At 41.4% G+C, this 25,684-nt stretch overlaps 1 protein-coding gene across 3 annotated transcripts in view; it reads right to left on the bottom strand.

The window, feature by feature from the left end:
• The window catches only part of OTUD7B (OTU deubiquitinase 7B), a 72,861-nt gene that overhangs the window by 31,039 nt on the left and 16,138 nt on the right, over positions 1-25,684 (bottom strand). For all 3 annotated transcript variants that reach the window (XM_030936629.1, XM_010387285.2, XM_010387286.2), the window contains one exon: positions 6,018-6,168. In XM_030936629.1, coding sequence (XP_030792489.1) covers positions 6,018-6,102 — 85 coding nt within the window. In that variant the 5' untranslated portion in view covers positions 6,103-6,168. The remainder of the gene's footprint in view (positions 1-6,017; positions 6,169-25,684) is intronic.

The raw sequence follows: 25,684 nt of genomic DNA, 5'->3' as shown, positions 1-25,684 counted from the left end.
CAAAAAACTAGCCGGTTGAGGTGGAGGGCGCCTGTAGTCCCAGCTTCTCGGGAGGCTGAGGCAGGAGAATGGCATAAACCCGGGAGGCGGAGCTTGCAGTGAGCTGAGATCCGGCCACTGCACTCCAGCCCGGGCGACAAAGCGAGACTCCGTCTCAAAAAAAAAAAAAAAAAAAAGAAATGACCCTGAAAGATAAGATTTGTCATAATGGATTTTTCTGATGCTTTCTCCAGCTAAATTATTCAACAAATATGCATTGTATAATTGCTCACACTTCTTTCTGTTCTATTCCATCTACCATCACCTTAATTCAATTCCTATCACCTACTGTCCTACCTCCAATCCATTCCAAAGAATCCCATGAGATTAATCTTTCTAAAGCACAGTTGTGATGATTTTAGTTCCATAATCGAGATTTTTAATGGTTTACCACTGCCTACAGAATAAAACTCAGGCTCTTTGGCCTGATACTCAAGGCTTTATATGTCCTGGCCTACTTATCTGGCCTCCTCTCTGTGCTTCAATGTACTTATCTGTGAAAATGCAGATGACAGTAACAGAACCAACCTCATAGAGTTGTTATCAAGATTAAATGAGCTGAAAGCACTTAGAATAGTGCTTGGTTTTACTTACAATTTTACATCTAAATCATGACTGATGATTTTACTTCTAAATCATTACATTAGCCAATTGTTCTGACTCCCTTTGCTCACTCTGTTCCAGTCATCACTGACCTTGCTGTTCCTAGAACATGCTAAGTCCACTCCCACTCCAGGGCCTTTCCACTGACTATTCCCTCTACCTAGAAGGTTCTTTGCCCAATATATCCACACAGACAACTCCTCATTAGCTTTAGGTATTTGCTTAAATATCACATTGTTAGTAAGGCCTACCCTGACTTAAAAATCACAACCCACTTCATCATTCCCTTTACTCTTCTCCATAGCACTTAACAGTTTATAATATACTTTATAATTTACTTAGTTATCACATGTGTTGTTTATTGACCCTCTCTCCTGCTAGAACATGAAGGCAGGTATTTTTGTTTGTTTTGTTTTGTTGGAGCATCCAGAACAGTACCTGGCACACAGTAGTTACTCAATAAATATTTGTTGAATTAATGGAGAACTCTTCTCCTGAATCAATGCATGAATGAGTGACATCTGCCTTGAGCATCAGATCTATACTTCCAACTGCAAATCTCCTTAAAATCAGGTCTTCCTAACAATCCACATGGCCAAATTGAGTATCCGTCATTTTCCCTCCCAAAACTTGCTGCGTCTCCTCTTCCTACGTTCCTTAAATCAGTAATGGCATCACAATCCCTCCAGGCCCTGAAACTTCAGTCATTTTCAGCTCCTCAAGTTTCCTCAGATCACATTCTTCCTCTTCCCTCACCACCAAGTCAATCTTCACAGTTGTTTGTACCCCTAAAACATCTCTCAAATCCATTTCTTATTATCCATTTCTATTGCCACTGCCCCATTTGAGGTCCTCATAATCTTTACTTGGTCTTTGGTCTTTTAGGAAGGAATTCTCTGTCTGATCTCTCTCCTCCTGATCTCTTTCCTCTCTAATTTGTTCTTTATAATATGAAAGTTTACTTTTGATTTCTTTCTCTTCTTTTCTATTATCAGTATTGAACAGTCCTATTAGCCAGGTGTGGTGGTGTGTGCTCGTAGGCCTAGCTACTCAGGAGGCTGAGATGGGAGGCTCACTTGAGCCCAGGAGGCGGAGGTTGCAGTGAGCTAAGATCACACAACTGCACTTCTGCCCAGATGACAGAGTGAGACCCCATCTCATACAAAACAAAACAAAAACCGAACAGTCCTATTGAAATACAATCAGTTAACTTTTTGTTGTTGTTGTTGTTTATGAGATGGAGTCTTGCTCTGATACCCAGGCTGGGGTGCAGTGGCACACTCTTGGCTCACTGGAATCTCCTCCTTCTGGATTCAAGCAATTCTCCTGCCTCAGTCTCTCAAGTAACTGCAATAACAGGCGCATGCCACCACTCCCGGTTAATTTTTGTGGGTTTTTTTTTTTTTTCTTGAGACAGTCTTGCTCTGTTGCCCAGGCTGGAGTGCAGTGGCCGGATCTCAGCTCACTGCAAGCTCCGCCTCCCAGGTTTACACCATTCTCCTGCCTCAGCCTCCCGAGTAGCTGGGACTACAGATGCCCGCCACCTCACCAGCTAGTTTTTTGTATTTTTTAGTAGAGACGGGGTTTCACCGTGTTAGCCAGGATAGTCTCAAACTCCTGACCTCAAGTGATCCACCTGCCTCGGCCTCCCAAAGTGCTGGGATTACAGGAATGAGCCACTGCACCCGGCCTCAGTTAACTTTTAAAAGAAAAAACAAGCAACAGAAAGAAAATGAGGATGCGGTCCTTTTATGCCCCTTATAAATTTTTTTCTTTTTTTTTTTTCTTTTTCTTTTTTGAGATGGAGTCTCATTCTGTCACCCAGGCTGGAGTGCAGTGGCATGATCTCAGCTCACTGCAACCTCCACCTCCCGGGTTCAAGCAATTCTCTGCCTCAGCCTCCCAAGAGGCTGGGATTACAGGTGCGCACCACCATGCCCAGCTAATTTTTTGTATTTTTTTAGTACAGACAGGGTTTCACCATCTTGGCCAGGCTGGTCTGGAACTCCAGAGTCTCGTTCTGTCACCCAGGCTGGAGTGCAGTGGTGCAATCTCGGCTCACTGCAACCTCCGCCCTACTGGGTTCAAGCGATTCTAACACTTCAGCCTCCTGAGTAGCTGGGATTACAGGCATGTGCCACCACGCTGAGCTAAGTTTTTTGTATTTTTCCTTCTAAATTATCTTAATTCCACCCACTTCTATCTATTGCTACCACCATAGTCTACATCATCATCATCTGTCACCTGAACTAAGGCAATATTTCTAACTGTTTTAATCATTTCTTCTCTGGCCATAGTGTTCTCTACAAGTACACTGTTAAAAACTCAAATCCAGTCATGTCACTCCCCTGATTAAAATCCTTCACCAGTTTCCTAGTGAACTTAGAATAAAATTTAAACTCCTCACATCATGGCCTACAAAGGCCCTGTACTCTCTTTTTTTCTTTTCTTTCTTTTTTTTTCTTAATAACTTTTTGTTGTTGTTGTTGAGACAGAGTCTCACTCTGTCACCCGGGCTGGAGCGTAGTGGCAGAATCTCGGCTCACTGCAGCCTCTGCCTCCCAGGTTCAAGAGATTCTCCCGCCTCAGCCTCCCGAGCAGCTGGGACTACAGGCACCCGCCACCACACCCAACTAATTTTTGTATTTTTAGTAGAGATGGGGTTTCACCATGTTGGCCAGGCTGGTCTCAAACTCCTGACCTCAGGTGATCTGCCTGCCTCAGCCTCCTAAAGTGTTAAGATTACAGGCATGAGCCACTGTACCCAGCCTCTCTCTTTCTTCCTTTCTTTTCTTTCTTTTTTTTTTTTTAAAGAGACGACGTCTTGCTATGCTGCCCAGGCTGGTCTCAAACTCCTGGGCTTAAGCGATCCTCCCACTTCAGCCTCCCAGGTAGCTGGGATTATAGTGAATGCCACCGTACCTGGCTAGAGCCCCTATTTTCTGCTTCTTACCTATCTCACCAGCTTCTTACCACTCTTGTACCATTCTTACTACCTCATTATTAATAGTTTCTCCAATGTGCCAAACTCTCTTGCACCTTAGGGCCCTTGCATAAGCTGTTTATTCTGCATAAACACTCTCTTCTATATCCCTTTGTCTTGCTGCTCCTACTTGTCCTTCAGGGCTCAGCTTAAAAATCACTCCTCAGAAAAGGCCTTCCTGCACTCTAGATCTGTTAGGGTTCTTTCTTCACTCTCACAGCACCCTCGACATTTCTTTCACAGCATGTGCGTGTGTGTGTGTGCACACATGTGAGCATGCTAGCAATGATTTATAACATAATTGTTTACAGCCACACTCTGAAACCAGATTGCCTAGGTTCAAATCCTACTTAACTTCACTGAGCCTCAGGTTTTAAAATTATAACTCCAGGATAATAAAACTTTATTGTACAGTGGTTGTGAGAATAAAATAACATTTCTCAAGTACTTTGCACATATTGAGCACTCATAAGTGTTCAACACGTTATAAGAGGAATGCAGAAAAGTTGAGGATTTTATGAAAGAGGAAACATTTGAGCTGAATCTTGAAGGACAAGGAGAATAACAGAGGAAAGAAATGCTGCAAACTGAGGAAGTAACCTAACATTATCACCGAGAGGTGACAAGTCAGGCCTGGCTGCATAGAAGTATAGGGAAAAGTAGTAGGAGATGAAACTAAATATGCAAATTAGGCTGGGCACGGTGGCTCATGCCTGTAATCCCAGCACTTTGGGAAGCTGAGGTGGGTGGATCACAAGGTCAGGAGTTTGAAACCAGCCTGGCCAGCTTGGTGAAACCCCATCTCTACTAAAAATACACAAATTAGCCGGGCATGGTGGCGTGCACCTGTAATCCCAGTTACTCGGGAGGCTGAGGCAGGAGAAACGCTTGAATCTGGGAGGCAGAGGTTGCGGTAAGCCGACATTGTGCCACTGCACTCCAGACTAGGTGACAGAGCGAGACTCCGTCTCAGAAAGAAAAAAAAAAAGAAAATGCAAATGAAGGGCAAAACTGTACTGAATTACTAAACTGGAATTTACACCCTGATCTTCTGTTTCCAAACTCACGCTCTCCTCACAGGTAGCCAAGCAAATGTCTAATTGTCACACCTTGTTAAGGCCTGGCAATTTAAAATATTATCTATGTATGCTAAGAACTTGCCCCTTCCCCATAGGCCTGCCTGTTTGTGTCATTACATATTTTCATATTTCCATCTATTATTTGTGACTCTAAACAAAGAATCCTAGGGACATGATTCTAACCCTTCAGGACCTTAAAATCTAGAATATTCAGCTGGGCACAGTGGCTCATGCCTGAAATCCCAGCACTTTGGGAGGCCGAAGCAGGTGGATCACCTGAGGTCAGGAGTTCGAGACCAGCCCAACCAAAATGGAGAAAACCCATCTCTACTAAAAATACAAAATTAGCTGGGTGTGGTGGTACATGCCTGTAACCCCAGCTACTCCAGCGGCTGAGGCAGGAGAATTGCATGAACCCGGGAAGGAGGAGGTTGCAGTGACCCAAGATCGCACCACCGCACTCTAGCCCGGGCAACAACAGTGAAACTCCGTCTCAATAATAATAATAATAATAATAAAATCTAGAACATTCAAACTTATATATATAAAGATATAAGTAAACAAAAGCAGCAAAATGAAAACATTAAATTGATCCACTCAACATAGAATTACCCGTAATGTATGTTATGTAAGGAAAGAACAAAACTATGGATGATCCCATCATGAAAACCCTAAAGACACTTATATATAAAGAGGAAGTCTTAAAGATCTAAAATTATGTTTTTAGGCTGGGCACAGTGGCTCATGCCTGTAATCCCAGCACTTTGGGAGGCTGAGGCAGGCAGATTACCTGAGGTAAGGAGTTCAAGACCGGTCTGGCCAACAGGTGAAACCTCATCTCTACTAAAAAATACAAAAATTAGCAGAGTGTGGTGGCAGGCACCTGTAATCCCAGTTACTCGGGAGTCTGAGGCAGGAGAATTGATTGAACCTGGGAGGCACAGATTGCAGTGAGCCAAGATCGTGCCAGTGCTCTCCAGCCTGGGCAATAGAGCGAGACTCTGTCTCAAAAATAAATAAATTAATGAAAATAAAATAAAATTATATTTGTAATGAACTAATATAAAATTTCACTTGCACTGCCTGAGCATAAACTGACAGTGGAAAAAACTAACCCAGGAAGTTCAAGGTGAAAAAGGGATTGTAAAATTTCAAATTATGATGGGTTACACACAAAGTATATCATTAGAATTAACTGTAGGGCCTACCATACACAAAGTATCTTCCTGATCACCTTAAATGTTCCAAATCATCCTAATGATACATACTACATTTTACTTTCTCTTTTCTCATTCTCCCCTACAACTCCTCACCTTCTAGGAGATCTCGCGCTAGCCCTGGCTCTGCTCCTGTGGAACGGACAAAATCCGACAGAACAGCATCCATGTCCAGGGTCATGTGATCATCAAGTACTTTCAGCCAGCTGGATGTAGGTAGAACATAGATCAAAATTCAGGCCTCCACCTGAGGAATAAATAAATACATAAGGCTCAAATTACACTGGAACAGGATAATCACAGCCCCATGTCAGCACCTTCCTAACCAAATGGTGAAACTATCCTAGCTCATTCATTTCAGTTGAATGTTAAAATACAGCACTTTAAAATTATGAAGAGTAACATTTTATTTCCTAACTCTTCATTAACATTAATATCTCAACATTTACATTAACCAGTAACCTGTAATACCACCCTGAAAAATGCTTTTCCTGTACTTTTCCTGAGTACTGCGTTTCTACCATGAGTTTGCTTATCCAAACTAAAGAAGGAAGCAACAGGCTACCATCCTGAAGAACTCCGCACCTGCAATAGTCTCTAACATGGCAGCTTTGTTTATTTCCTTCCTGGCACTTGAATACTCTCAAATTATTTTAATTAGTTGCTGTCTAGCCATCTCCTCTAATATATGTTTCTTGAAAGCAGGAAACTTGTATGTCTCCTTCACTAATGTATCCCCTGCATGTATCACTTGGCACAGTGCTAGACACACTGGCCCTCAATAAATATTTGTTGAGTGAATGAACAATTACTATACACTGGATAATTTCAGAGTTGACTAGTGTTTTGATGCTAGCAGAGGAGTAAACTGATAGCTTAAAACTACTCAAAATACAATATTAGGCCGGGTGCAGTGGCTCACGCCTTTAATCTCAGCACTTTGGGAGGCTGAGGCAGGTGTATCACCTGAGGTCAGAAGGTTGAGATCAGTCTGGCCAACATGGGGAAACCCCATCTCTACTAAAATTACAAAAATTAGCCAGGTATGGTGGCAGGCACCTGTAATCCCAGCTACTCGGGAGGCTGAGGCAACAGAATCACTTGAACCCGCGTGGGGCGGACGTTGCATTGAGCCGAGATCACGCCACTTCATTCCAGCCTGGTCAAAAGAGTGACTCTCCATCTCAAAAAATTAAATTAAATTAAATATAAGTTACTCCACAAAACAGAGTAGGGACCTGAAAGGTTCATAACAAGAGTCAATCTCTGTCCATTAACCTCATGAACCCAGGAAACACATCTACTCCAAACACGTCTTTCTCCACACATGACAAATGACTGCCAAATAAGTTCAACTGAAAAAGATCTCTTCTTTCAGACTTTGGCAGAAACTACGTCCCTGACCTGACAACTGGCACCAATCCAACATTCCTCAGAGGTTAAAAGTCAGAGGGAAGCAATAAGAGTGAAGAACAATCTCTGACCAAATTCTGCCAAGTTTACAGTTTTCTATAGAAGACTCATTCATTAAGTTGCCAGGTACACTTTCCTTACCATACCCACCAATCCTACCCACCAATCCCCTGCCTTTTGGGAAAGGTCAAAGTATAACTGTTGAAGGCAATAAGTGACAAGGCAAATAAACAAACAAGATTTGTGGGTTATAAAACCAGTAGGTCACAAACTTGCTAACACTGGATTTTTTTTTTTTTTTTTGAGACAGAGAGATGGCAAAATAGAAATTATTCTCTCTTGTCCTGTTCTAGTAGTACGAGAGATCCGTGAGTGCAGGGACACAATTTCTTCATTTTTGTAACACCAAGATCTAGTGTAGCATCTATAATATAGTAGGTAGTCAAATGCCTGAAGAATTTTTAAATGATTCAATGACTAAGCCAACTTCCACATCAGCTACCAACAAACCAACCAATTTGAAGCTTAGCAGATCAGAAATTCTAGGGCACTTCTTATCACACTTCTAGTTCTAAGTTTTAAAAACTCTCCTTTCTAAAGGGACATCAACCATGCTGTCACTACTCTTACTGCCCTCACACTATATGAGTTTACCTACATACACCTATATGTATTAACTAGGTGACTTTGGTCAGATTACTTACAGGGTTTCAGTTGTCTCTTCTATAATCTAGACTTGGATTAGATGACTCCTAAGATGCTTTCAAGGTTTAAAAAGTAAACTTCTTCAGTTCACTACAGCCTCATGATCTATGATCTTTGACTATCATTCTAGATATTGTCAATTTTAAATTTACCTGAGTTTCAATATCATAATTATCAGAAAGAATTACTAATACATAAAGAATTTTTGGTCTAAGATACCTCAAATTCAGAATGTCAAGTTATAAAGTAAATCAGTCCCTTACCTTCAGGAATTAGGAATTAAATTCAGAATTAATAGATGAATAAATCCTCCTCCCATCCCCCAATACAGGCAAGAATTTCTTCTCCAAACCCATTTTAGCCACAGCTTTAGGTCACAGGAAGAGGTACTAGCTCAAATAATTTATACACATGAATAATCCAAAACCAAGTGTATAGCTGCAAAATAAATTTCAATCTTCTCTCTAAAAAAATAGCAACGCAACTATAAAGCCATTTTAATAACTTCTGAAAGAATGTGAGAAATATACAATAAGTACACAAAATAGTAATCACAAACACGTGCTCAGCAAAAAGGAAGAGTTGACTAAGCCATAGGCATGTAGGCAATTTCACAGCCAGTCTTCTGAGTGAGAGAAGTGAATGAAAACCAGTGTTATGGCATCATAGACCTCACATGTCAACATAGCACACAGGCTATTCTTTAAAAAAACCTATTTTAACAAAGTAATTTAGAGGCTCAACATTATCTAGAATGCCTTGCTCTTTAGCAAAAATTTGAAGCCAAACTTCTTAACAGCACATTCTTACATTTGATGTCTCCAGGTGCATGCTGTGGACCCTGACCTAAACCCACCCAACAGGTGAGAACAACAGCTTTTGTTACATCACCACTAATACCTTGCTTAAGCTTTTCAAATTCCAAATGGAGATATCAAACCAATGATTAAAACACAGTGTTTGGGCCAGGCACGGTGGCTCATGCCTGTAATTCCAGCACTTTGGGAGGCCAAGGAGGGTGGATCACTTGAGATCAGGAGTTTGAAACCAGCGTGGCCAACATGGTGAAACCCTATCTCTACTAAAAATACAAAAATCTGCTGGGCGTGGTGGCTAGTCCCAGCTACTAGGGAGGCTGAGGCAGAAGGATCACTTGAACCAGGAAGGCGGAGATGCAGTGAGCTGAGATAGCACCACTGCACTCCAGCCCGGGCAACAGAGCAAGACTTTGTCTCAAAAAAAAAAAAAAAAAAAAAAAATTCAGGCTGGGCACAGTGGCTCATACCTGTAATCCCAGCACTTTTTGAGAGGCTGAGGCAGGAAGATCACTTGAGCCCAGGAGTTTGAGACCAGCCTGGACAACATAGTGGGACCCTGTCTCTAAAAACCTTTTTTAAACTAGCTAAGCATGGTCGTGTGTGCCTATAGTCCTAACTACTCGAGTGGCTGAGGTGGGAGGATTGCTTGAGCCTGGGAGGTCAAGGCTATATAGTGTGCGACAATCATGCCCCTACTCTTCAGCCTGGGTGACAGAGTGAGACCCTGTTTCAAAAAAAAAAAAAAAAAAAAAAAACAAACACAGTTTTTGGCTCTGTCTCAGGAAGAAGGAAGAGGAGAAGGAGGAAGGGGGAGGAGGGGAAAGGAGAAGGAGGAAGGGGAAGGGGGAGGGGGAGAAGAAGAAAACCAGTGGCTTTCAACCTTTCAAATAAAACAGAGGTTTTCAACTATTTGTTAACTGAATGGTGTAAAGACAGCTCTCACCTGGCATCAACATCTTCCAACTGAAAGGGCCTTTAGCAATTACTTAATCCAAATACCTGCCCCCATGCAAGAATCCTTCTGTTACATCTCTGACATAAATCACATAATCTCCACTTGAATACAAGGTCTGACAGGGACCTCATTACTCTGCTATAATGTCTACTTTATTAATGGATAGTTTTAACTGTTAGAAAATGCTTTTCTAAACGAAAACAAAAGCTATCACCAGCCTCACACCCCAACTATAACTTTCACATACCGGTCTTGATTCTTTTCTCCAGGACAATAAAACCTACTTCCCAAGGATGATGGAATTTTCACGCAAAATTATTAGACAAAGCATTTCTTTACATAAACATTTGTTGTAGATCAACATCATGATGTTGTTATGGGCCAAACAGTGGCCTTTATTTTACAAAATCCTGTCTTATATCATTACTTGCTTGTATCTATATTCATTCATAAATATTTGTGCTGACCTCATTCCATAAACTTAACAGGCTGAATAAATTATCTTGTTCAAAATTCGCTTCTGCTGTCTTTGCCTCTCACCCCTACTTCCACTTCCACATCATCTTGAAGTAATGACAGCAGTGAAGATTAAAAACTAACAAGTTAATATTAGTTAAGCACTTCTAAAAACACTCTTACTCGGCCGGGCACGGTGGCTCACGACTGTAATCCCAGCACTTTGGGAGGCCAAGGTGGGTGGATCACGAGGTCAGGAGATCGAGACCATCCTGGCTAACACGGTGAAACCCCATCTCTACTAAAAATACAAAAATTAGCCAGGTGTGGTGGCGGGCGCCTGTAGTCCCAGTTACTTGGGAGGCTGAGGCAGGAGAATGGCGGGAACCCAGGAGGTGGAGCTTGCAGTGAGCTGAGATCCTGCCACTGCACTCCAGCCTGGGCGACAGAGTGAGACTCCATCTCAAAAAAAAAAAATGTAAATTAAAAAAAAAAAAACACTCTTACTCATTAATGACAAAACTCTTGCAGCAGGTCTCATTCCCAATTTATAAACAGAGAAACAAAAAAGACTTCAAAAGTCAGGTAGGTGGCCCAAAGTCTGAACCTAGATAGTCTGAACCCATGCTCTTTCACTGTACCACACTAGGGCACGCATTACTGATTCCTGGAACTGCCCTGATTCTTACCCATTTAATTTGTTCACCATAGGAAAAGGTTGTACCTATCTCTCGTATTTATCAAAGACTTAAACACCTGCCTTACATAACTTTATTTATTTATTTAGAGACAAGGTCTAGCTCTGTCACCCAGGCTGGAGTGCAGGGGTTTGATCTCGGCTCACTGCAACCTCCAGCCCCCAGGCTTAAGCAATCCTCCCACCTCAGTCTCCTAAGTAGCTGGGACCAAAGGCACTTTAATAACTTTAAATCCTACTATCTTCCTGAGCAATTTCAGTAGCCATCTGCATTACTCACCTAACATTGCTGCCTTAGAATTTCACCTCTTCTAATACTAAGACCATCTCCGCAACAACAACTCAAACCTGGACCCTGCCATTTCCTGAAACCATTCCACCTCTAAATCTTAAACTCAAACATTTTACTCTGGCCACAACCTCATCTCCTTACAGCTTTTCCTCTCTACTTTTTTTTTTTTTTTTTTTTTTTGAGACGGAGTCTCGCTCTGTCACCCAGGCTGGAGTGCAGTGGCACAATCTCAGCTCACTGCAAGCTCTGCCTCCCGGGTTCACGCCATTCCCCTGCCTCAACCTCCCGAGTAGCTGGGAAGCTGGGACTACAGGCGCCCACCACCACATCCAGCTAATTTTTTTGTATTTTTAGTAGAGACGGGGTTTCACCGTGTTAGCCAGGATGGTCTCGATCTCCTGACCTCGTGATCCACCCACCTTGGCCTCCCAAAGTGCTGGGATTACAGGCATGAGCCACCATGCCCAGCCTTCTCTCTACTTTTAAACCTGCCTGCTAAGACATCCAGTCTCTTAACCACCTTATTCATTAATTCAACAAAAGTATTTGGCGTGCCTCTGTGTGAGGCACTATGCTCAGGACTAAAAACACAACAGTGAACTAGACACAATCCCTATCCTCAAAAGCTTCCAGCATGGAGGAAAAAACCCACAAAATCCTACCATCTTCCTAAGCAATTTCAACATCCACCTGCACAATTCATCTAACGTTTCTGCCTTTCATAATCTTTTCAAATATTTTCACAAACAATTATAATTATAATTAAGAAATGTTAGAGAAGGGAGTATTATCTCCTATAGGCAGTCAGGAAAAGCTTCCCCAAGGAAATTATGTTTCATGTACGAATTAAGATTAATTAAGATTAAGCAGCAATTGGAGAGACAAATTGGGAAAGGAAGAATGCTCCAAGCAGAGAAAACATTAAAGTTCTGTGGCAGGAAGAAGCATAAAGATGAGAATGGTGCTACAGAAGGATGAAGAGAGGGCCTAGTGGACCCTGTTAAAGATTTGAGATCTTATCTTAAACATAATGAGAAGCCACCAAAGGGTTGCATGCACAGATAGAACATAATCAGATTTGAATTGTTAAAAGATCACCCTGGTTACAATGAGAAGAGTTTGGAAGAAGCACAGTGGATTTACGGAGAGAATTGATTAGAAAATTCTTGCAAAATAGAGCTAAACCAGGATAAAAGCAGTGAAGGTTGAGAAAAATGGATAGATTCCACTTTATCTCTTCTCGTCTAACAAAGTAAAAGCAATAATTGATCACCTAATTTACTTTCCTGTGAAAATTTAATTCCCTTATCCATTTCATCTGTCCAACTTGGATGGATCCCACATTCTAACTTCCCTGCTAACCTTGCAGAGCAATATGACTACTAACATGTTATTCAGTCACCTTCCTTTTATTGAAACACTGCTATCTTTTGCTTAACCTTAGTACCTCAATCAATCTTCTGAGCTACTATCCCATACCTTCACCATGCTCCTTGAGCCTCCCACCCAATCCATATCACCTCCCCTTACTCCTGGCAAATGACCTTGCCTCCTACTTCACAGAAAAAGAAAAAAAAAAAAATTACAAAGCAAAGCAAGAGGGGTTCCTTTATATTTCCTACCCTGCTCCTATTTGTTGGTGGTTACTCTCCTCTTCCCTGCAAAAATCCTTGTCCTCAACCTACAAAAATAGGCTTCTGCAGAAAGAGAATGGCACTGGCTTATATATAAGATCATCACAATCATCCTTACTTCTGCTCTCTTTGTAGCATTTGATACTTACTGACCACTCTTCCTGCTTCTCTGGCCCTGTGTCTTGGTCATCTTTGTGGACTCCCATTTCTGTCCCTGAACCAAACTTAGTGCACCCACCATTCTAGCCTTAGGCCTTCCATCTTCTCATTGAAACTTCATTCACAGCCCTAAGCACCCACATGTTCATGACTCCAAATGTATCTGCACCCCCAAATTCTTTCCACCTCACCTGGGAATCATACAGGCACTTAAAACTCAGAACATAAAAACAAGAGCTTATTCTCTCATCTCTGCTCCCATCCTTTCAGACTATTCCTCTTCCAGTACTCCATATTGTAGCAAATAGTCCCCCATCACCCAAGTCACAAGTTAGGGAGCCGCCCTGGACTTCTCTCTTGCCGTATCCACACAAATAATCTTTCACTAAGTTTTACTAATTTTACCTTAAATATCTCTCAAATCCCTGCAAAACCTTCCATAGGCTTCAGCTCTTTTATTCTATCTCAGGTTTTCATAACCTGGACCCCAGGAAATAGCTCCCTTACTCCTTCCTCTACCTCTCTGCATCAATTGATTGGCCTCCACAGGCAACCACTATAGCAATTTAAAATGCCAGTATCATAGTATTATATCCCACTATTCTAAATTCTTCAGTGGATTTTCAATCGCTAAAGCCTAGATCCAAATTCCTATATAGGGGCCGGGCGCGGTGGCTCACACCTGTAATCCCAGCACTTTGGGAGGCCGAGGCGGGCAGATCACTTGAGGTCAAAAGTTCAAGACCAGCCTAGCTAACATGGTGAAACTCCATCTCTACTGAAAATAGAAAAGTTAGCCAGGCGTGGTGGCATGCAGCTTTTATCCCAGCTACTCGGGAGGCTGAAGCAGGAGAATCACTTGAACCTGGGAGGTGGAGGTTGCAGTAAGCCAGAATTGCGCCACTGCACTCCAGCTTGGGTGACAGAGCGAGACCCCATCTCAAAATAAACAAACAAACAAAAAAACAAATTCCTATACAGGGTAGGGCATGGTGGCTCACGCCTGATGGCTTGCGCCTATAATCTTAGCACTTTGGGATGCCAAGGAGGGAGGATCACTTGAGTCCTGGAGTTTAAGACCAGCCTGGGAAATGCAGCGAGGACCCATCTCTACAAAAAAAATAATTAATTTAATTAGTTGGGTGTGGAGGCACACGCCTGTAGTCCCAGCTACTCAGGAGGCTGAGATGGGAGGATCACTTGAGCACAGAAGGGTGATGCTGCAGTCAGCCATGATGGCACCACTGCACTCAGCCTGACGGATACAGGAGACCCTTTATGGAAAAAAAAAAAAAAAAAAATCTATACAGCACAAACAAGGCCCTTCATGATCTGGCTCTACCTAACTCTTCAGTCTTTTCTACCTCCCATCATTCCCTCCCTTGTACTAGGAGTTCCCCAAGTGTACTATGTGCTTCAAATCTCAGTCCCTTTGCACATATTGTTCCCTCTAACTGGAGAAACTCCTAAGTGTAGCAGGTGAATTCCTACCTCTTCTTTAAAATTAACTTAAATACTACCTCATTTGCAAAAGTTCTCTGAATTCCTAAATTGCCCACTTCTTTCTTGGTGCCCCCACTGCACCCTGTACTCTACTTCTATCATAATGTTTATCACCCTGCATGGTAGTTGTGTTTATTCACATGTTTGTCTCCCCACTAAACCAGGAACAATTTGAGGGCAGGAATCTTGGCTTGTTCATCCAATATTCCCCAGCATCCAAGCACCTAGCAGGCACTCAATTTTTGTTCAGACGAACTGAAGTATATTTGTATGGTACCCCATAACACACACACACACACACACACACACACACACACACACACACGGTACTGTTGATAGTCTATCAGTGCTGTACACAGACAAGTCTAAAACAGTAACTCATCTCAAAGACATCTGTTTAAGATTGTTACACAACTTTCTTTGCAACAAATTTCTCTTCCTAAACATTGTTTAGTTCAGAATAATATTAAAATCAGTCTGCATACTCCAAGTGTCCAACTTACTTAGTAACAGAGAAAAATGACCCAAAATTAAAGATCATGGATAATAAAGCTCTATTAAAATGCCAGAGAAACTACTGACCCTACATTCTCTCATTTACAACATCCCCCAAAGCTTCCACATTTTCACACTCTACCCATCTCCGGATTCCACTGAAGCATTAGAGCTGCATTTGAGTCCTCTCCAACTCTTTCCAAAACTCACTGGAAAACCACAACATTCAAGACTGTCAAAAACTTTAAAAAGTCAGAGACTCCTCCATGTCTATGATGTCAGTCCTAAGGAATCCAGACAGGGAGAAAGAGGAGGGACAGAGGCACTTAGAACTTTCACATAATTCTTGATTAGGTGGGAGGGAGAGATGAATAATCGTCTTGGCAGATTGTCTTTAGTTAATATGGGTCCTTTAAGTCAAAGAAACAAAACATAACCTTCTTAGAAAATATGACCAATTTTACTCTATTTTTCTCTTTTCTTTTATTTGTGGATCTAGTCCTGAATCCAGACCAATCCTACTCTAAAGGGATCTATGTAACACTAAATGTTACAATCCAGAGGTAACAAGGTGAGTCTCAAAGTAAGAAGAGAAAGAAAGTAATATGCTTTAAAGCTTTAGATATTATTTCATTTAAACTTCCAAACAACTTTAAGAAGTTTGTATTGTTACTCCACATCACAGATGAAGATACTAAAGCTCACAGAGGTTGGGTAATACACCCAAGGCAACACAGGTAAAAGTGGCAGGCCCAGGATTTTTATCAATCCAGCCCAGCTGACTCCAGAGAACATATGCTCACACACAATGCCACATTTCGTCCAGGGAGGAGGACTAAGAAAACACGAGCAGTCCACCATGTGGAAGTCCACCCTCACTGCTTCAACTCCTCTCAACTCCACATCAGAAGAAAGAACTGGCTGTGGATTCTGACAGATCTTGGTTCCAATCCCAGAGCTACTATTTAAGGGCTGTGTAATCATAGGTAAGTAATATAACCATTTTGGGCCTCAGATTCTTCATGTATAAAATGGGGGAAATGTATGCATTTCAGCCCTCCTGTTAGGATTAAACAACATACGTAAAGCTTTAGGGCAGCTTACAATTGTCAGTTGCCTTCTTTCTGCCCAATTCCTTCCCATACACTCTATCTCACTCCACTGGTGCCCAACACAGCCCCCTCCCTATATATTTCCTTTAAAAGCTTCCTCTACCCCTCCGAAACAAACCCTTCAGTCCCACAACCATTTCCAAAACACAGTCTTGACACATACACAGTGCCCAGCCTATCATTTCCAATCCAGTGCCTTTCAACTCAAGCCTTCAAGAAAATATTTTAAAGGGGGTCCCTTAGTTGTACCTTCCACCAGATGGTCCCTCAAAAATAACAGCAAAAGAAAAGTAACTGTCCCTTCCTAGATGTACAGACACAGCTACATAGCTCATTCATTCCAAATCGCCAGGAACAGCAATTACATACATATTTACTGGAATCCCAATGTCTTCATCTACCAATCCTACCTCCCCAACCTGTACCTCTTACTACTTCTACTCATTCCAGGTTCAAAGATTTTGTAATAGTCTCTTAATCTCATGTATATTGTCTATTTTTTTATTATTGGAAGGAAATGTTTATATATCCTTCTACTCACCCTGCATACTTCTCCCTCTAATGCAGGATATACTTGGGGAATGTCTACTTTCTCCCCCTAAGTCAAACATGGAGTTAAAAACAAAACAAAACAAAACAAAACAAAAAACCTCAACTCAGTCATATAACCACTCCCAAAACAATTTGTTTATCATATGCTATTGTGGATACACAACATTAAGGTCTCAGGAACTAGCCCTGGTGGGCTACCACTAGTATGTGTGTGTGTGTCAGAAAAAAATTTAACTATTTTTTCAAGAATTTCTAGTTTTATATCAAGCCTACAAACAGTAGGCTTGATATAAAACTCCAACAGACAAATCTCATTAACAACCAAAGGGTAATATAAAGATCAGGGACTAGTGAACAGAGAACTTGGAAACTGGCATTTGTCTCTTTAGTGCTAATGATAAAGGTTCCTTAAATTACGGTTACTTGGGAAATTTAATAATTTGCAAGACTTGCAGAAGGGAAGTAATCTTTGGGAAAATGGGGGCAGGGAGAGTCATACAGAAAGTCTGTCATTATAATATTGGCACAACAATAGTAGCTTAAATAGAAACAAGAATCATGTCAGTGTTTATTTTTTTAGATCCAGACCAGCATGTCTATTTGCAACACACAATGAGTTTTTTCTTCCTTTCAACTAAAGCCAAGGATAGTCAAGGTTTGGGCTCTCAACAAATTCAACTTTTAAAAGAATAATCTGCAAAAACAAAAGTTCTACTTGACCTATTAAAGATTCTAATTACTGAATTTTTGACACAAGAGAAAAAAAACACTATAAATCAAGAGACTAGGCTAATAGCAAAACATACTATCTCTCTAGAATCAGTTCTCAAACATTCATTCAGTAGCTGACAATCTTCTCTCCCTTTCTTGCTTTCTTTAGTCATTTCACTATAAATTACAGAATTTCCATTCAAGGGGAGAAATAGAAGAAAGAAAAAAATTCAAATTACTATACTGTTCCACTCTTGGTTATCCACAGGAAATTAATCTACTTCATAAATTTCTTCTGGTAAATTAATTTCCCTCAGCATACAAGTACTAATAAATTTCTTATAAGGCCTCAAAACAGGCCAGGCAAGGTGGCTCACACTTGTTATCTCAGCACTTTGGGAGGCCGGGGTGGGTGGATCACTTGAGGTCAGGAGTTTGAGACCAGCGTAGCCAACACAGTGAAACCCTGTCTCCACTATAAATAAAAAAATTACTCAGGTGTGGTGGTAGGTGCCTGTAATCCCAGCTACTCAGGAGGCTGAGGCAGGAGAATCACCTGAACCTGGGAGGCAGAGTTTGCACTGAGCCAAGATCGTGCCACTGAACTCCAGCCTGGGTGACAGAGTGAAACACTGTCTCAAAAAAAAACCAAAAAAAAGCCTCAGAACAATTAGAAATTTGGGCCGGGTGCAGTGGCACACGCCTGTAGTCCCAGTGAGACCCCATCTCTACAAAAAACAAACCAAACAAAAAACCCACAAAAATTAGCTGGGCATGGTGGCACACACTGTAGACCCACTGTAGACCCAGTTACTCAAGAGGCTAAGCCAAGAGGATCACTCAAGGCCAGGCATTCAAAACTGCAGTGAGCTATGATAGTGCCACTGCACTCTGGCCTGGGTGACAGGGTGACACCCTGTTTAAAAAAAAAAAAAAAAAAAAAAAAGGAGGCAGGTGGGGGAGGGAGAGAAATTTGTCTTTTATAAAATTATATAACTCAGTTAAAAGATGGATACTTCTTATTACTATTGTCATTTTTTAAAATTCTCCATCTTTAAGTTCCACAGTTCCATCTTTCCTGGCCATACTTAAATCTCATTTGATCTACAGGCCCAGTATTCAAAACATCTACCTGGCATCTGCTGTTATCATTTACTGTCTTGTGATACTAGTTGACCTTCCTGATACTCACATCTTAACTCTCCAATCTGCCTATCATTCATTCATTCAAAATTTACCAGGCTGGTCTACCATCTACCAGGCATTGCCATGGGGCCTGGAGATATCCCAGTCCTACCTTCAAGGCACTCTGATCTGATGAGAGAAATATAAATATGTTACTAGTGCCCACTGGGGTAGGAAGAGATATAGAAGCAACCAGTTTAGAGAAGCTTCTAAACTTTTAGCCAAGCCTTTAAGGATGTGTAAAAGCTCACCAGGATGGAGGACAAGAATACATTCAAGACAGAAATAAGATTCTTGAAGTCTGCACCTTTTTTTATACTTGAAAACATTCTAAACAGGCCTAACACATTGCTTAGCACATAGTAGATGCCTAGCAAATATTTGTGGTTCTAAACTATTCATGCTAGTTCGTATATGTGGATAATTGAGAGTTATCTATACCTAAAATAGGCTTGTGTGTTACATACTAGTTTCAAATTTGTCCCATCAAGATGTATAAATAGGTCTGTATGAATAACTTATATATGTACAGTTGTCTGTTCACTAATAGCTTCTCTGTCATAATTTTTGTTTTTAAAGCACTTGTATAAATATAATCTCATAATAAACTTTTTTTAATTAAATACTTTTTGAGGTTTTTAATCCCATCTCTTCTGATGGAAAACACATATACGTAGAAAAGTTTACAAAGCTTAGGCCGGGCACGGTGGTGCATGCCTGTAATCCCAGAACTTTGGGAGGCCAAGGCAGGTGGATCACCTGAGGTCAGGAGTTTGTGACCAGCCTAACATGGTGAAACCCTGTCTCTACGAAATACAAAAAATTAGCCAGGCATGGTGGCGCATGTCTGTAATCCGAGCTACTTGGGAGGCTGAGACAGGAGAATTGCTTGCACCTGGGAGGTGGAGGTTGCAGTGAGCTGAGATCGCAACATTGCACTCCAGCCTGGGCAACAAGAGCGAAACTCCGTCTCAAAAAAAACAAAAAACAAAAAAAGCAAAGAAAAGTTTACAAAGCTTAAACAATACCCAGATAGCATAGAGGTTGGACCTATGTATTCAGACTCAGAATGCAGGGCTCATATCAGTTTTCTAGGGATTTATAGCAAAACCAGATCAGTTTAGACGTGCAAACTCCACAGCCTAAATAACTCTTACTATTTTGTTTTTTAAAATACTATCCATATTCTCTACATTGTCTCCTAGCCACTACTATCCTCCCCACCTCCCACCAACTCCACAAACACACACACATTTTCCAGGTTGGTGTTAAAAAGCAGAAACTCTAACCCAGTGTATCCTGCGCACTATTTGGGTCTCTCATTTCTACTGATTGTACCTTTTGTAATAATAATTTTTCTTTTAGAAGAAATCAAGTCTCATTTATTTACACACATACAATTAGTTACAAGCATATAACGCAATCTGATAGTTCTCGTCTACCTGGGAACATGGAAAATATACTTCATTTATATAATTAATATTTCACATTTGGGTCTTATGTAGAACAAACCTGGTGGTGAGGTACAGAAAGTCAGTCTGTTTTCCTGATTGACACTTTAGAATCATCAGCTTTTAGAACTAGAACATCAGAGATTATTTTTATTCCACACCCTCGTTACAGATGACAACACAGAGAACCAAGACAGCGAGATTAAGTGACTTGTCCAGATTCAAAGAGCTAACTACAGTAAAACTGAGTACAGAATATAAATCTGCTTACTCCCATTCCAGTAATCTTTCCTTGACTTCACATATACCACTAGCCCTCAATTTTCCATGGGATCTACTTTGTGGATTTATTTACAAAAACTGCCTTTCCCCAGCCACCAGGTAAATCTCTTACTCCTGCAGATGCATACCAAAGAAAAAGATGTATACCTAGGAAATTTAATCACTTAAGCAAGCCATATTTAGGAAAGGAAATCATCTATAAAGAAAATCATGGGGTAGGACACGGTGGCTCATGCCTGTAATCTTAGCACTCTGGGAGGCCAAGGCAGGCGGATCATGAGGTCAAGAGATCAAGACCATCCTGGCCAACACGGTGAAACCCCATCTCTACTAAAAATACAAAATTAGCTGGGCGTGGTGGTGCGCACCTGTAGTCCCAGCTACTCAGGAGGCTGAGGCAAGAGAAATACTTGAACCCAGGAGACGGAGGTTGCAGTGAGCCGAGATCGGCCACTGCACTCTAGTCTGGCGACATAGCAAGACTGCATCTCAAAAAAAGAAAATCATGAAGGCATGCCAAAACCAAATAATCATTTATGTTTTGCTCATCACTACTAAAGATATAACTGAATTTGTAAGTACTCTTTTTTTTTTTTTTTTTTTTTTGAGGCGGAGTCTCGCTCTGTTGCCCAGACTGGAGTGCAGTGGCCAGATCTCAGCTCACTGCAAGCTCCGCCTCCCGGGTTTACGCCATTCTCCTGCCTCAGCCTCCCGAGTAGCTGGGACTACAGGCGCCCGCCACCTCGCCCGGCTAGTTTTTGTATTTTTAGTAGAGACGGGGTTTCACCGTGTTAGCCAGGATGGTCTCGATCTCCTGACCTCGTGATCCGCCCGTCTCGGCCTCCCAAAGTGCTGGGATTACAGGCTTGAGCCACCGCGCCCGGCCGTAAGTATTCTTCTAATGTCACAACTATTTTGTAGCAAGAGGGTAGGACAAAATTATGTGTGACATCAGGATAGTTTTTCTCTTCTACTGATAGTTTGATGCTATTTATCATACACCATCCAGAAATCATAGCTATATCTAAATTGTTTTTTGAGGTTTTTTTATTTTTATTATTTTTTTTTTTTTTAGACAGAGTCTCACTGTCACCCAGGCTGGAGTGCAGTAGTGCAGTCTCGGCTCACTGCAATCTCTGCCTCCCAGGTTCAAGCGATTCTCATGTCTCAGCCTCCTAAGTAGCTGGGATTATAGGCATGCACCACCATACCTGGCTAATTTTTGTATCATAGAGACGGGGTTTTGCCATGTTGGCCAGGCTGGTCTCAAACTCCTGGCCTCAAGTGATCCACCCGCCTCAGTCTCCCAAAGTGCTGGCATTGCTGGCGTGAGCCACCGGGCTGGCCTATAGCTAAATTTTGAACAGGACAAAACATAAAACCAAGAGAGAAATAAACCACCAACGTTTAACATACTGTATTACTTCTCCTTAGCCAAAAGTGTTGGCCGGGCATGGTGGCTCATGCCTGTAATCCCAGCACTTTGGGAGGCTGAGATGGGTGGATTACCTGAGGTCAGGGGTTCAAGACCAGTCTGGCCAACATGGGGAAACCCCATCTCTACTAAAAATACAAAACTTGGCCAGGTATGGCGGCACGTGCCTGTAATGCCAGCTACAAGGGAGGCTGAGGCAGGAGAATCACTTGAACTAGGGAGGTGGAGGTTCCAATGAGCTGAGATCGCACCACTGTACTCCAGCCTGGGCAACAGAGTGAGACTCTGTCTCAAAAAAAAAAAAAGTATACAGCCTGAAAGCATCAAAGCAATAACTTTCCTCACATTCACATTTATTCAAGTTTATTTGTAGGAAGACAATATTTCCTCTTCCCCTGAGGAAGGCCCACCATCAGTACAGTAGTGCCCAGGTCACTGCAATTCTCTCCTGATGAAAATCTTAACATCCTGACTCAATCATTCAAAAAGCACTTAATAAGGACCCACTCTTAATGCCAGGCAGGCTGCTAAGCGAAGGGGATGCATCAGCCAATTAAGTCATCATCTCTGCTTTCCAAAAGTTCATCTAATGGACTGGTTCCAGAGAAAACCCCAAGATAGATATCAGCCAACTGCCTTTATTTAACAAAAAGTTTACTAAGTGCCAGACCAAGAGACAGAAAAAGATGAAGAGGAAATTTTAAAAGGTGAGAGACTTTTTCAATTTACTAAACAAATTTACTAAACAATTTGCTCCTTTGGATTATTAAAGTCATGTGTTCCTCTCCAAGAATGTCAATCATCAGAAATTGACTGTAAAGGCTTTTTTATGATAATATCTAACCAAATATTTTGGTCAAAGGCACTGTTACCTTAATCTTACTAATCTGGGAAAACTAGCAGATACTGATCTATATCGATACATTTAAAAATATCTATTATATAATATCTGTATTATAGGAATGTGGTTGATCTTACCAGAACTGGGATGAGTTGCTTCCTGTGCAGACAGATGCTTCCAACAGAATGTACTCTAAGCCTCTAGAGTCAAACGTGTAAATCCCGTTCAACCTCTTTGCCCTATACTGAGTGGGTACAAGTAGTATAGGCAACGCTTCACAATGACCACAATTACATAGGCCAAGTTTTCAGGGAAGGTTTCTGTTTTTCCTTCTCCTTTCCACAAAAACTACAAAAGGTATCAATTAGTACACAAGCCATCTGGTAAACATCTCACTGTGTTCTGAGTCTTCTTGAAATTAATCCAAGAAACCAACCCTTCTAAGAGTGAGTCCTATCCCATTATTAATTTTAACACTATTATTGGTAGTGGTAGTGGTGATAACAAGTGCTAACTTCGCAGTTCATAAAATACTTTCAAATATATTATCTCATTCACTGAAAAAAATGAAGAAGGGATAAAAGGAAATATCATAGGCAATTATCTCAAACATCAAAAACCAAACCCAGCCGGGCGCAGTGGCTCATGCCTGTAATCCCAGCACTTTGGGAGGCTGAGGTGGGCGGATCACGAGGTCAAGAGATGGAGACCATCCTGGCCAACATGTGGAAACCCCATCTCTACTAAAAATATAAAAAGTAGGTGGGCGTGGTGGCATGCGCCTGTAGTCCCAGCTAATCGGGAGGCTGAGGCAGGAGAATCGCTTGAACCCGAGAAGCGGAGGTTGCACTGAGCTGAGATCACGCCACTGCGCTCCAGCCTGGCGACAGAGCGAGACTCCATCTCAAAAAAAAAAAAAAAAACTTTTTTAAGATGGAGTCTCGCTCTGTCGCCAGGCTGGAGCACAGTGGCACGATCATAGCTCACTGTAACCTCAAACTACTGGGCTCAGGCAATCCTCTTGCCTTAGCTTCCTGAGTAGCTAGGACTACAGGTGAATGCCACCATGCCTGGCTAATCAAACCCAATTTAACTGGAACTGCAGAGCAAGCATTTTCAATTCAAGAAGTTATTTCTATTAAAAAAGCATTGGACTGACTCTAGCAATGCAAAAATCACAGAAAAAATTTCCCCGTAAATTATCCCCTTAAATGCTAGGTCTAACTGATTCAATGTATAAATGTTAAGATTACAGTCTCAGCAAGAATTTGACACTATAAATCTTTGTTTACCTCAATCTCTTTCCCAAATGCTTTACCCACACTTAAACACTTAATAAATATTCTTCTACAGAAGGAATACTAATAATGAAGAAGCTGCTCTAGAAAGACAAACTGACAACATTTAGCATTCAAGGACCTTTTGAAGATTTAACGTTTATTGTGCACCTAATTAAAGTACCATGCATTACTTGTGGGTTAGATACATCCACATAAATTATCTCGCTAACCTCACAAACCATGCCCAGATACTCCTGGATCCCCAGTACTAAAGTGATTAGCTTTCCAATACCAGACAGTTCTAATACTGGCAACCTTGGCCAGGCGCAGTGGCTCATACCTGTAATCCCAGCACTTTGGGAAGGCTGAAGCAAGTGGATCACTTGAGGTCAGGAGTTAGAGACCAGCCTGGCCAAAGTGGTGAAACCCTGTCTCTACTAAAAATACAAAAATTAGCCGGGCGTGGTGGTGTGTGCCTGTAATCCCAACTACTTGGGAGGCTGAGGCAGGAGAATCACTTGAACCTGGGAGGCAGGGGTTGCAGTGAGCCAAGATCGTGCCACTGCACTCCAGCCTGGGTGACAAAGCAAACCTCCACCTCAAAAAAAAAAAAAAGAAAGAAAGAAAGAAAAAACAGTGGCAACCTTGATCCCACCTAATTAATCCTTAGAACTCAACTGGAACTCAACTCCTACTGGAGCTCAGCTACTCGCTCTAAGTCTTAAGCAATTTTTTTAAGCTTCTACTAGGTAATGCTCAAAATAAATCCTTGCACCTGTTCTGAAGATGCTAACTCCAGAGTAAAGACCACTCATCCCAGGTATGGCACATGATAATAGTGGCCATAATCTAAAACAAGTTCTCTCTTAGATAGCACAAGTTAAAGAATAAACCTAGAATGCTAACAAAACTGAATTTCAGCTATGCAAAAGACATTGGATCTTGGTATTGTTCCCAACCTCAAAACTCTTTTCTAGTCCTCTGAATACAGAAAGCTTTTTCTACTTGAATGAATTGAGCAGGCAAGTTTGACTCAAGAGTCCCTACCTGCATACTCATCAGAGAGAACTGAGGGAAAACAAAAAAAATTCCAACTCGCATGACCACATTACAATGTTAACAACACATTACTCACCATTGTGCTACAAGAAAGAACCTGCAAGTAGGCACGAACTTTCAGGAAGCCAAAAAAAACAAGCAAACAACATTCTTCTAGTTCTCAAAGCACAAACACATTCAAATGCCAAAGCAGGTCACACTGTCCAGTTTATACCCAGGTACAAGTGAGTGGAGAGGGAGAAGGGAGAGGCAAGGGGAAGAGAAGAGAAGCATGATTGTGCAGGTATGCTTTTCAGCACCAAGACACATTTCTTTCTTAGATTCATCAAGAACATTTTTAACAAAGACACACACACAAAAAACTGGGGTTCCACCTATTTTTATGCCTTTATATATTCACAGAGAACATCCAATATATGTAAACAGTGGCATGATGTAACAATGGTTGCAGACATTCCTTTTGGAATCTGTTAGAGCTGTATCTAAATCCTACCTGTTACTTTCTTGATTTGTGACCTTGGGTAAATTATTTAACATCTCTATTGCTTAGCAGATACTTCATCTGACATTCACTATAGTATCCTCAGGACCTTAAACAGTGCCTAAATCACACTAATACATACTTCGAATGAATTAATCTGTAAGGTGGCATAAGAGTATTTATTTTATGGAATTGTTATGAGTATAAATGAGGTGTTATATAAAGTCTTTAGTATAACTCAGGCTAG

This window comes from Rhinopithecus roxellana, chromosome 8 (assembly GCF_007565055.1).
Source record: "Rhinopithecus roxellana isolate Shanxi Qingling chromosome 8, ASM756505v1, whole genome shotgun sequence".
In the NCBI taxonomy this organism is placed as follows: Eukaryota; Metazoa; Chordata; class Mammalia; order Primates; family Cercopithecidae; genus Rhinopithecus; species Rhinopithecus roxellana.
The sequence above is the reverse complement of the archived record's forward strand: the minus strand, read 5'-3'. Positions and strand labels throughout refer to the sequence as shown.